This window comes from Sparus aurata, chromosome 8 (genome assembly GCF_900880675.1).
Source record: "Sparus aurata chromosome 8, fSpaAur1.1, whole genome shotgun sequence".
NCBI lineage: Eukaryota > Metazoa > Chordata > Actinopteri > Spariformes > Sparidae > Sparus > Sparus aurata.
The window spans coordinates 4717483-4729561 of NC_044194.1; the positions used below are offsets into that span (position 1 = coordinate 4717483).

The 12079-nt window shown below is 42.2% G+C and overlaps 1 protein-coding gene across 1 annotated transcript in view; it reads left to right on the forward strand.

Moving 5' to 3' along the window:
* The window catches only part of LOC115586430 (tenascin-X), a 59511-nt gene that overhangs the window by 20130 nt on the left and 27302 nt on the right, over positions 1-12079 (forward strand). The window contains exons 8-19 of the mRNA XM_030425487.1: positions 1089-1349; positions 2015-2275; positions 2424-2684; positions 3478-3738; positions 4129-4386; positions 4544-4804; positions 5190-5447; positions 9058-9318; positions 9704-9961; positions 10119-10379; positions 10803-11060; positions 11218-11478. Of these exons, the coding sequence (XP_030281347.1) occupies positions 1089-1349; positions 2015-2275; positions 2424-2684; positions 3478-3738; positions 4129-4386; positions 4544-4804; positions 5190-5447; positions 9058-9318; positions 9704-9961; positions 10119-10379; positions 10803-11060; positions 11218-11478 (3120 nt within the window). The remainder of the gene's footprint in view (positions 1-1088; positions 1350-2014; positions 2276-2423; positions 2685-3477; positions 3739-4128; positions 4387-4543; positions 4805-5189; positions 5448-9057; positions 9319-9703; positions 9962-10118; positions 10380-10802; positions 11061-11217; positions 11479-12079) is intronic.

Sequence of the window (12079 nt, forward strand, 5' to 3'; positions counted from 1 at the left end):
TCCTACATTCATCCTGCACTCACAGAGCCTGAAGCTGTCAGGAATCTGAGTGTCACTGATATCACCACATCCTCTGTGTCTGTAAACTGGACTGAACCAGAGGGAAATATCTCCATCTATAGAGTAAACTGGACTAGTGGAAATGTCAGTGACTCTAAAAATGTGACTCAAACACATGTTGAAATTCCTAACCTGACTGCTGGTGTCCAGTATAACATAAGTGTCACTGCAGTGGCAGATGATAAGCTCACTGAAGGACGGAGTGAAGCTGTTACTCAATACACAAGTAAGTATTTAAATGTGGTTCAGACTGTCAGATGTCTGCTGAGGACACCTGGTGGAGAAGACTCTGCACTGAGTTCAGCTTTCTCCTCAGAGCTGCACTGAATGTGCTGGATGTAGGTTGTAGCTCTGGACATTGTTGGGATGTTGTTGATGGTTCATCTCTTTAGTGTCGTGCAGATTTCAGGAGCATTTGTTGTGGTTGACAGACAGAGTTGGACGTACCTTATATGATAACTGTTCGGCTGTTGGGGTGACATTTAATTTAGATAGTGTCACTGATGAGTGATTGTTTAAATCAGCAAACACAACTACGCATAGTATTACAGATTTCACTCACAGAAGATGTTCCACTTGGTTCGCTCCTCTCCTCTCCTCTCCTCTTTAGGACCTAATACAATTGAGATACCCACTGTATCCACAACCACCTCCTCCATCTCTCTGACCTGGACAAAACCTCCTGGTGAGGTGCTCGAGTACAGGGTGGAGTGGAATAATGGAGGAGCTTTGATGAGCATGTTAACAAATGTTACCTCTGCTGAGCTATCCCCCCCCTGATCCCGGGGTACTAACTACACAATCACAGTCATTGCTGTTGCTGGAGACAATCAGACAGAAGGAGACGGTCGAACATTAACCTCAGTCACAAGTAACAAAACTTTTATTTCCACTTAAATTGTGGCTTTTGTTACTTATAGCTTCTTGGACACCGGGCAACTTTGCTCTCATCACTTGTAGGTTTTGCATGATATTCTTTTGTCAGCTCTAATTTTTTCCCTCATCCTACATTCATCCTGCACTCACAGAGCCTGAAGCTGTCAGGAATCTGAGTATCACTGATATCACCACATCCTCTGTGTCTGTAAAATGGACTGTGCCGGAGGGAAATATCTCCATCTATATAGTAAACTGGACTGGTGGAAATGTCAGTGACTCTAAAAATGTGACTCAAACACATGTTGAAATTACTAACCTGACTGCTGGTGTCCAGTATAACATAAGTGTCACTGCAGTGGCAGATGATAAGCTCACTAAAGGACGGAGTGAAGATGTTACTCAATACACAAGTAAGTATTTAAATGTGGTTCACACTGTCAGGATGTCTGCTGAGGACACCTGGTGGAGAAGACTCTGCACTGAGTTCAGCTTTCTCCTCAGAGCTGCACTGAATGTGCTGGATGTAGGTTGTAGCTCTGGACATTGTTGGGATGTTGTTGATGGTTCATCTCTTTAGTGTTGTGCAGATTTCAGGAGCATTTGTTGTGGTTGACAGACAGAGTTGGACGTACCTTATATGATAACTGTACGGCTGTTGGGGTGGAAATGTTGAAACTAAGATTGGGAGCTGGTCGCCTGTTCAACGTCAGCATGTCAGCACTGATATTGTGACAATATTTACATCCTTAGATTGTCATTTTGCTAAAAGCACAGACTCACAGAGTCACTAGAATGTCTTTGGACTCTTTTAGTCTTAAAACAAATGACCCTGAAGGTTTGTTCTTACGGTCAAGGAATGATATTATTCCTCAAAGGTTGTCATTCCAATGATGAGAAGTCTGTAATTTCAATAAGTTTTAGTACATTTCAAAAAGTGAGTTCTTCTGAGTATTCTGTAGGAGGAGCTGCCAGAACAGGACGTGTTATAATATGCAGTTGAATGATGAAGTTTAAGGGAACCTCAGTCTGGTGTCGCTGGAAAACCTCTTGGCTATATCATCCTCCTCATTCACAGAGCCTGAAGCTGTCAGGAACCTCGCTGTAGCTGAAATCACAACATCATCTGTGTATCTAAACTGGATTAAACCAGAGGGACACAGATCATTCTATAGAGTGCAGTGGTTTAATGGAACAACTGACATGTCTGACGATGTCACTGATTCTGATATTAATGTGACTGAGCTGACTGCTGGAGTGCAGTACAGCTTTACTGTCACAGCAGTGGCTGGAGATAAGACAACACAAAGTGAAAAGGCTCAGATTTCTCACTATACAAGTAAGATGATGAGTTACATTTTTGCTCATGGAAGTATTTATAATATATTTTGTGCTTCATCTTTGCTCTAACTTTGTTATATACTGAGGTGGAGAACATTGCGCTACGAGTACAAAATCCTTGTCCATATCATCCCTCTCACTCACAGAGCCTGAAGCTGTCAGAGAGCTCACTGTCACTGATATCACAACATCCTCTATATCTCTAAACTGGATTAAACCAGAGGGACAGAGCTCATTCTATAGAGTACAGTGGTTTAATGGAAGTGTTAGTGGCTCTGAAAATGTGACTCAAACACATATAAAAATTACTAACCTGACTGCTGGTGTCCAGTATAACATAATTGTCACTGCAGTGGCAGATGATAAGCTCACTGAAGGACGGAGTGAAGCTGTTACTCAATACACAAGTAAGTATTTAAATGTGGTTCAGACTGTCAGATGTCTGCTGAGGACACCTGGTGGAGAAGACTCTGCACTGATTTCAGCTTTCACCTCAGAGCTGCACTGAATGTGCTGGATGTAGGTTGTAGCTCTGGACATTGTTGGGATGTTGTTGATGGTTCATCTCTTTAGTGTTGTGCAGATTTCAGGAGCATTTGTTGTGGTGGACAGACAGAGTTGGATGTACCTCATATGATTACTGTACGGCTGTCGGGGTGGAAATGTCCATTTTTCAGTCTGTCCTCCGCTTCGACCCAGACTGAATAGTCTGCAGAGCCACTTAGTTGGTAACCATGATTTTTTGTATAGACATTCATGTTCTCCCGACGGTGAAGCAAAGTGATGTTGGTGAATACCCGAGTTCTCTTCTAGTGTTTCTGAGTGGTTGCCATTTGATTTAGAGTGAAATTTGTCAAGAATATTTAGATGGGTTGTCATTAAATTTGGCCATGTTAGCTCCACCATGAGGTCAAAATTCACACTTGTCCCATAAATTGTTTCATGAAAATACCTGCAGCATGAGACATTTCCATCAACCTCAACTGTACTGTGTTTTGTGCCAATTAGTAAATGTTTGTGTGCAAAAATACTAAGCTATGATGGACACATGCTACAGCATGTTAGCATTGACATTGTGAAAATAATCTATGCTGACGACATTAGCATGTAGATGAAAGCACAGACTCACACAGCCACAAGAAGAGATGCACATTGAAATGATTCAGAAGATTTCTTCACTTAACATACTTTCCCTCACAGAACCTGAAGCTGTCAGAAACCTCACAGTTGCCAAAATCACAACATCCTCTATATCTCTGAACTGGACTGAACCAGAGGGACAGAGATCATTCTATAGAGTAAACTGGACTGGTGGAAATGTCAGTGACTCTGAAAATGTGACTCAAACACATTTTAAACTTTCGAACCTGACTGCTGGTGTCCAGTATAACATAATTGTTACTGCAGTGGCAGATGATAAGCTCACTGAAGGACGGAGTGAAGCTGTTACTCGATACACAAGTAAGTATTTAAATGTGGTTCACACTGTCAGGATGTCTGCTGAGGACACCTGGTGGAGAAGACTCTGCACTGAGTTCAGCTTTCACCTCAGAGCTGCACTGAATGTGCTGGATGTAGGTTGTAGCTCTGGACATTGTTGGGATGTTGTTGATCGTGCATCTCTTTAGTGTCGTGCAGATTTCAGGAGCATTTGTTGTGGTTGACAGACAGAGTTGGATGTACCTTATATGATAACTGTACGGCTGTCAGCGTGACATTTAATTTAGATAGTGTCATTGATGAGTGATTGTTTAAATCAACAAACACAACTACAGATAGTATTACAGATTTCACTCACAGAAGATGTTCCACTTGGTTCGGTCCTCTCCTCTCCTCTCCTCTCCTCTTTAGGACCTAATACAATTGAGGTACCCACTGTATCCACAACCACCTCCTCCATCTCTCTGACCTGGACAAAACCTCCTGGTGAGGTGTTCAAGTACAGGGTGGAGTGGAATAATGGAGGAGCTTTGACGAGAATATTAACAAATGTTACCTCTGCTGAGCTATCCTCCCTGATCCCGGGTACTGTCTACACAATCACAGTCACTGCTGTTGCTGGAGACAATCAGACAGAAGGAGACGGTCGAACATTAACTCCAGTCACAAGTAATGAAACTTTTATTTCCACTTAAATTGTGGCTTTTGTTACTTATAGCTTCTTGGACGCCGGGCAACTTTGCTCTCATCACTTGTAGGTTTTGCATGATATTCTTTTGTCAGCTCTAATTTTTTCCCTCATCCTACATTCATCCTGCACTCACAGAGCCTGAAGCTGTCAGGAATCTGAGTATCACTGATATCACCACATCCTCTGTGTCTGTAAACTGGACTGAACCAGAGGGAAATGTCTCCATCTATCTAGTAAACTGGACTGGTGGAAATGTCAATGACTCTAAAAATGTGACTCAAACACATTTTAAAATTACTAACCTGACTGCTGGTGTCCAGTATAACATAATTGTCACTGCAGTGGCAGATGATGATCTCACTGAAGGACGGAGTAAAGATGTTACTCAATACACGAGTAAGTATTTAAATGTGGTTCACACTGTCAGGATGTCTGCTGAGGACACCTGGTGGAGAAGACTCTGCACTGAGTTCAGCTTTCACCTCAGAGCTGCACTGAATGTGCTGGATGTAGGTTGTAGCTCAGGACATTGTTGGGATGTTGTTGATGGTGCATCTCTTTAGTGTCATGCAGATTTCAGGAGCATTTGTTGTGGTTGACAGACAGAGTTGGATGTACCTTATATGATAACTGTTCGGCTGTTGGGGTGACATTTAATTAAGATAGTGTCACTGATGAGTGATTGTTTAAATCAGCAAACACAACTACGCATAGTATTACAGATTTCACTCACAGAAGATGTTCCACTTGGTTCGGTCCTCTCCTCTCCTCTCCTCTTTAGGACCTAATACAATTGAGGTAACCACTGTATCCACAACCACCTCCTCCATCTCTCTGACCTGGACAAAACCTCCTGGTGAGGTGTTCAAGTACAGGGTGGAGTGGAATAATGGAGGATCACAGATGGTCAAATACACATATAATACTCCTGCAGTGCAATCGGACCTGATACCTGGTACCAAATACACAATCACAGTCACTGCTGTTGCTGGAGACGATCAGACAGAAGGAGACGGTCAAACATTTACTTCAGTCACAAGTAACAAAACTTTTATTTCCACTTAAATTGTGGCTTTTGTTACTTATAGCGTTTTGGACGCCGGGCAACTTTGCTCTCATCACTTGTAGGTTTTGCATGATATTCTTTTGTCAGCTCTAATTTTTTCCCTCATCCTACATTCATCCTGCACTCACAGAGCCTGAAGCTGTCAGGAATCTGAGTGTCACTGATATCACCACATCCTCTGTGTCTGTAAACTGGACTGAACCAGAGGGAAATGTCTCCTTCTATAGAGTAAACTGGACTGGTGGAAATGTCAGTGACTCTAAAAATGTGACTCAAACACATGTTGAAATTACTAACCTGACTGCTGGTGTCCAGTATAACATAAGTGTCACTGCAGTGGCAGATGATAAGCTCACTAAAGGACGGAGTGAAGATGTTACTCAATACACAAGTAAGTATTTAAATGTGGTTCACACTGTCAGGATGTCTGCTGAGGACACCTGGTGGAGAAGACTCTGCACTGAGTTCAGCTTTCTCCTCAGAGCTGCACTGAATGTGCTGGATGTAGGTTGTAGCTCTGGACATTGTTGGGATGTTGTTGATGGTTCATCTCTTTAGTGTTGTGCAGATTTCAGGAGCATTTGTTGTGGTTGACAGACAGAGTTGGACGTACCTTATATGATAACTGTACGGCTGTTGGGGTGGAAATGTTGAAACTAAGATTGGGAGCTGGTCGCCTGTTCAACGTCAGCATGTCAGCACTGATATTGTGACAATATTTACATCCTTAGATTGTCATTTTGCTAAAAGCACAGACTCACAGAGTCACTAGAATGTCTTTGGACTCTTTTAGTCTTAAAACAAATGACCCTGAAGGTTTGTTCTTACGGTCAAGGAATGATATTATTTCTTCAAAGGTTGTCATTCCAATGATGAGAAGTCTGTAATTTCAATAAGTTTTAGTACATTTCAAAAAGTGAGTTCTTCTGAGTATTCTGTAGGAGGAGCTGCCAGAACAGGACGTGTTATAATATGCAGTTGAATGATGAAGTTTAAGGGAACCTCAGTCTGGTGTCGCTGGAAAACCTCTTGGCTATATCATCCTCCTCATTCACAGAGCCTGAAGCTGTCAGGAACCTCACTGTAGCTGAAATCACAACATCATCTGTGTATCTAAACTGGATTAAACCAGAGGGACACAGATCATTCTATAGAGTGCAGTGGTTTAATGGAACAACTGACATGTCTGACGATGTCACTGATTCTGATATTAATGTGACTGAGCTGACTGCTGGAGTGCAGTACAGCTTTACTGTCACAGCAGTGGCTGGAGATAAGACAACACAAAGTGAAAAGGCTCAGATTTCTCACTATACAAGTAAGATGATGAGTTACATTTTTGCTCATGGAAGTATTTATAATATATTTTGTGCTTCATCTTTGCTCTAACTTTGTTATATACTGAGGTGGAGAACATTGCGCTACGAGTACAAAATCCTTGTCCATATCATCCCTCTCACTCACAGAGCCTGAAGCTGTCAGAGAGCTCACTGTCACTGATATCACAACATCCTCTATATCTCTAAACTGGATTAAACCAGAGGGACAGAGCTCATTCTATAGAGTACAGTGGTTTAATGGAAGTGTTAGTGGCTCTGAAAATGTGACTCAAACACATATAAAATTACTAACCTGACTGCTGGTGTCCAGTATAACATAATTGTCACTGCAGTGGCAGATGATAAGCTCACTGAAGGACGGAGTGAAGCTGTTACTCAATACACAAGTAAGTATTTAAATGTGGTTCAGACTGTCAGATGTCTGCTGAGGACACCTGGTGGAGAAGACTCTGCACTGATTTCAGCTTTCACCTCAGAGCTGCACTGAATGTGCTGGATGTAGGTTGTAGCTCTGGACATTGTTGGGATGTTGTTGATGGTTCATCTCTTTAGTGTTGTGCAGATTTCAGGAGCATTTGTTGTGGTGGACAGACAGAGTTGGATGTACCTCATATGATTACTGTACGGCTGTCGGGGTGGAAATGTCCATTTTTCAGTCTGTCCTCCGCTTCGACCCAGACTGAATAGTCTGCAGAGCCACTTAGTTGGTAACCATGATTTTTGTATAGACATTCATGTTCTCCCGACGGTGAAGCAAAGTGATGTTGGTGAATACCCGAGTTCTCTTCTAGTGTTTCTGAGTGGTTGCCATTTGATTTAGAGTGAAATTTGTCAAGAATATTTAGATGGGTTGTCATTAAATTTGGCCATGTTAGCTCCACCATGAGGTCAAAATTCACATTTGTCCCATAAATTGTTTCATGAAAATACCTGCAGCATGAGACATTTCCATCAACCTCAACTGTACTGTGTTTTGTGCCAATTAGTAAATGTTTGTGTGCAAAAATACTAAGCTATGATGGACACATGCTACAGCATGTTAGCATTGACATTGTGAAAATAATCTATGCTGACGACATTAGCATGTAGATGAAAGCACAGACTCACACAGCCACAAGAAGAGATGCACATTGAAATGATTCAGAAGATTTCTTCACTTAACATACTTTCCCTCACAGAACCTGAAGCTGTCAGAAACCTCACAGTTGCCAAATCACAACATCCTCTATATCTCTGAACTGGACTGAACCAGAGGGACAGAGATCATTCTATAGAGTAAACTGGACTGGTGGAAATGTCAGTGACTCTGAAAATGTGACTCAAACACATTTTAAACTTTCGAACCTGACTGCTGGTGTCCAGTATAACATAATTGTTACTGCAGTGGCAGATGATAAGCTCACTGAAGGACGGAGTGAAGCTGTTACTCGATACACAAGTAAGTATTTAAATGTGGTTCACACTGTCAGGATGTCTGCTGAGGACACCTGGTGGAGAAGACTCTGCACTGAGTTCAGCTTTCACCTCAGAGCTGCACTGAATGTGCTGGATGTAGGTTGTAGCTCTGGACATTGTTGGGATGTTGTTGATCGTGCATCTCTTTAGTGTCGTGCAGATTTCAGGAGCATTTGTTGTGGTTGACAGACAGAGTTGGATGTACCTTATATGATAACTGTACGGCTGTCAGCGTGACATTTAATTTAGATAGTGTCATTGATGAGTGATTGTTTAAATCAACAAACACAACTACAGATAGTATTACAGATTTCACTCACAGAAGATGTTCCACTTGGTTCGGTCCTCTCCTCTCCTCTCCTCTCCTCTTTAGGACCTAATACAATTGAGGTACCCACTGTATCCACAACCACCTCCTCCATCTCTCTGACCTGGAGAAAACCTCCTGGTGAGGTGTTCAAGTACAGGGTGGAGTGGAATAATGGAGGAGCTTTGACGAGAATATTAACAAATGTTACCTCTGCTGAGCTATCCTCCCTGATCCCGGGTACTGTCTACACAATCACAGTCACTGCTGTTGCTGGAGACAATCAGACAGAAGGAGACGGTCGAACATTAACTCCAGTCACAAGTAATGAAACTTTTATTTCCACTTAAATTGTGGCTTTTGTTACTTATAGCTTCTTGGACGCCGGGCAACTTTGCTCTCATCACTTGTAGGTTTTGCATGATATTCTTTTGTCAGCTCTAATTTTTTCCCTCATCCTACATTCATCCTGCACTCACAGAGCCTGAAGCTGTCAGGAATCTGAGTATCACTGATATCACCACATCCTCTGTGTCTGTAAACTGGACTGAACCAGAGGGAAATGTCTCCATCTATCTAGTAAACTGGACTGGTGGAAATGTCAATGACTCTAAAAATGTGACTCAAACACATTTTAAAATTACTAACCTGACTGCTGGTGTCCAGTATAACATAATTGTCACTGCAGTGGCAGATGATGATCTCACTGAAGGACGGAGTAAAGATGTTACTCAATACACGAGTAAGTATTTAAATGTGGTTCACACTGTCAGGATGTCTGCTGAGGACACCTGGTGGAGAAGACTCTGCACTGAGTTCAGCTTTCACCTCAGAGCTGCACTGAATGTGCTGGATGTAGGTTGTAGCTCTGGACATTGTTGGGATGTTGTTGATGGTGCATCTCTTTAGTGTCATGCAGATTTCAGGAGCATTTGTTGTGGTTGACAGACAGAGTTGGATGTACCTTATATGATAACTGTTCGGCTGTTGGGGTGACATTTAATTAAGATAGTGTCACTGATGAGTGATTGTTTAAATCAGCAAACACAACTACGCATAGTATTACAGATTTCACTCACAGAAGATGTTCCACTTGGTTCGGTCCTCTCCTCTCCTCTCCTCTTTAGGACCTAATACAATTGAGGTAACCACTGTATCCACAACCACCTCCTCCATCTCTCTGACCTGGACAAAACCTCCTGGTGAGGTGTTCAAGTACAGGGTGGAGTGGAATAATGGAGGATCACAGATGGTCAAATACACATATAATACTCCTGCAGTGCAATCGGACCTGATACCTGGTACCAAATACACAATCACAGTCACTGCTGTTGCTGGAGACGATCAGACAGAAGGAGACGGTCAAACATTTACTTCAGTCACAAGTAACAAAACTTTTATTTCCACTTAAATTGTGGCTTTTGTTACTTATAGCGTTTTGGACGCCGGGCAACTTTGCTCTCATCACTTGTAGGTTTTGCATGATATTCTTTTGTCAGCTCTAATTTTTTCCCTCATCCTACATTCATCCTGCACTCACAGAGCCTGAAGCTGTCAGGAATCTGAGTATCACTGATATCACCACATCCTCTGTGTCTGTAAACTGGACTGAACCAGAGGGAAATGTCTCCTTCTATAGAGTAAACTGGACTGGTGGAAATGTCAGTGACTCTGAAAATGTGACTCAAACACATATAAACATTACTAACCTGACTGCTGGTGTCCAGTATAACATAAGTGTCACTGCAGTGGCAGATGATAAGCTCACTGAAGGACAGAGTGAAGATGTTACTCAATACACGAGTAAGTATTTAAATGTGGTTCACACTGTCAGGATGTCTGCTGAGGACACCTGGTGGAGAAGACTCTGCACTGAGTTCAGCTTTCACCTCAGAGCTGCACTGAATGTGCTGGATGTAGGTTGTAGCTCTGGACATTGTTGGGATGTTGTTGATGGTTCATCTCTTTAGTGTTGTGCAGATTTCAGGAGCATTTGTTGTGGTGGACAGACAGAGTTGGATGTACCTTATATGATAACTGTTCGGCTGTTGGGGTGACATTTAATTTAGATAGTGTCATTGATGAGTGATTGTTTAAATCAGCAAACAACTACACATAATATTACAGATTTCACTCACAGAAGATGTTCCACTTGGTTCGGTCCTCTCCTCTCCTCTCCTCTCCTCTCCTCTCCTCTCCTCTCCTCTCCTCTCCTCTCCTCTTTAGGACCTAATACAATTGAGGTACCCACTGTATCCACAACCACCTCCTCCATCTCTCTGAACTGGACAAAACCTCCTGGTGAGGTGCTCGAGTACAGGGTGGAGTGGAATAATGGAGGAGCTTTGATGAGCATGTTAACAAATGTTACCTCTGCTGAGCTATCCCCCCTGATCCCGGGTACTAACTACACAATCACAGTCATTGCTGTTGCTGGAGACAATCAGACAGAAGGAGACGGTCGAACATTAACCTCAGTCACAAGTAACAAAACTTTTATTTCCACTTAAATTGTGGCTTTTGTTACTTATAGCTTCTTGGACACCGGGCAACTTTGCTCTCATCACTTGTAGGTTTTGCATGATATTCTTTTGTCAGCTCTAATTTTTTCCCTCATCCTACATTCATCCTGCATTCACAGAGCCTGAAGCTGTCAGGAATCTGAGTATCACTGATATCACCACATCCTCTGTGTCTGTAAAATGGACTGTGCCGGAGGGAAATATCTCCATCTATATAGTAAACTGGACTGGTGGAAATGTCAGTGACTCTAAAAATGTGACTCAAACACATGTTGAAATTCCTAACCTGACTGCTGGTGTCCAGTATAACATAAGTGTCACTGCAGTGGCAGATGATAAGCTCACTAAAGGACGGAGTGAAGATGTTACTCAATACACAAGTAAGTATTTAAATGTGGTTCACACTGTCAGGATGTCTGCTGAGGACACCTGGTGGAGAAGACTCTGCACTGAGTTCAGCTTTCTCCTCAGAGCTGCACTGAATGTGCTGGATGTAGGTTGTAGCTCTGGACATTGTTGGGATGTTGTTGATGGTTCATCTCTTTAGTGTTGTGCAGATTTCAGGAGCATTTGTTGTGGTTGACAGACAGAGTTGGATGTACCTTATATGATAACTGTACGGCTGTCGGGGTGGAAATGTTGAAACTAAGATTGGGAGCTGGTCACCTGTTCAACGTCAGCATGTCAGCACTGATATTGTGACAATATTTACATCCTTACATTGTCATTTTGCTAAAAGCACAGACTCACAGAGTCACTAGAATGTCTTTGGACTCTTTTAGTCTTAAAACAAATGACCCTGAAGGTTTGTTCTTATGGTCAAGGAATGATATTATTCCTCAAAGGTTTTCATTCCAATGATGAGAAGTCTGTAATTTCAATAAGTTTTAGTACATTTCAAAAAGTGAGTTCTTCTGAGTATTCTGTAGGAGGAGCTGCCAGAACAGGACGTGTTATAACATGCAGTTGAATGATGAAGTT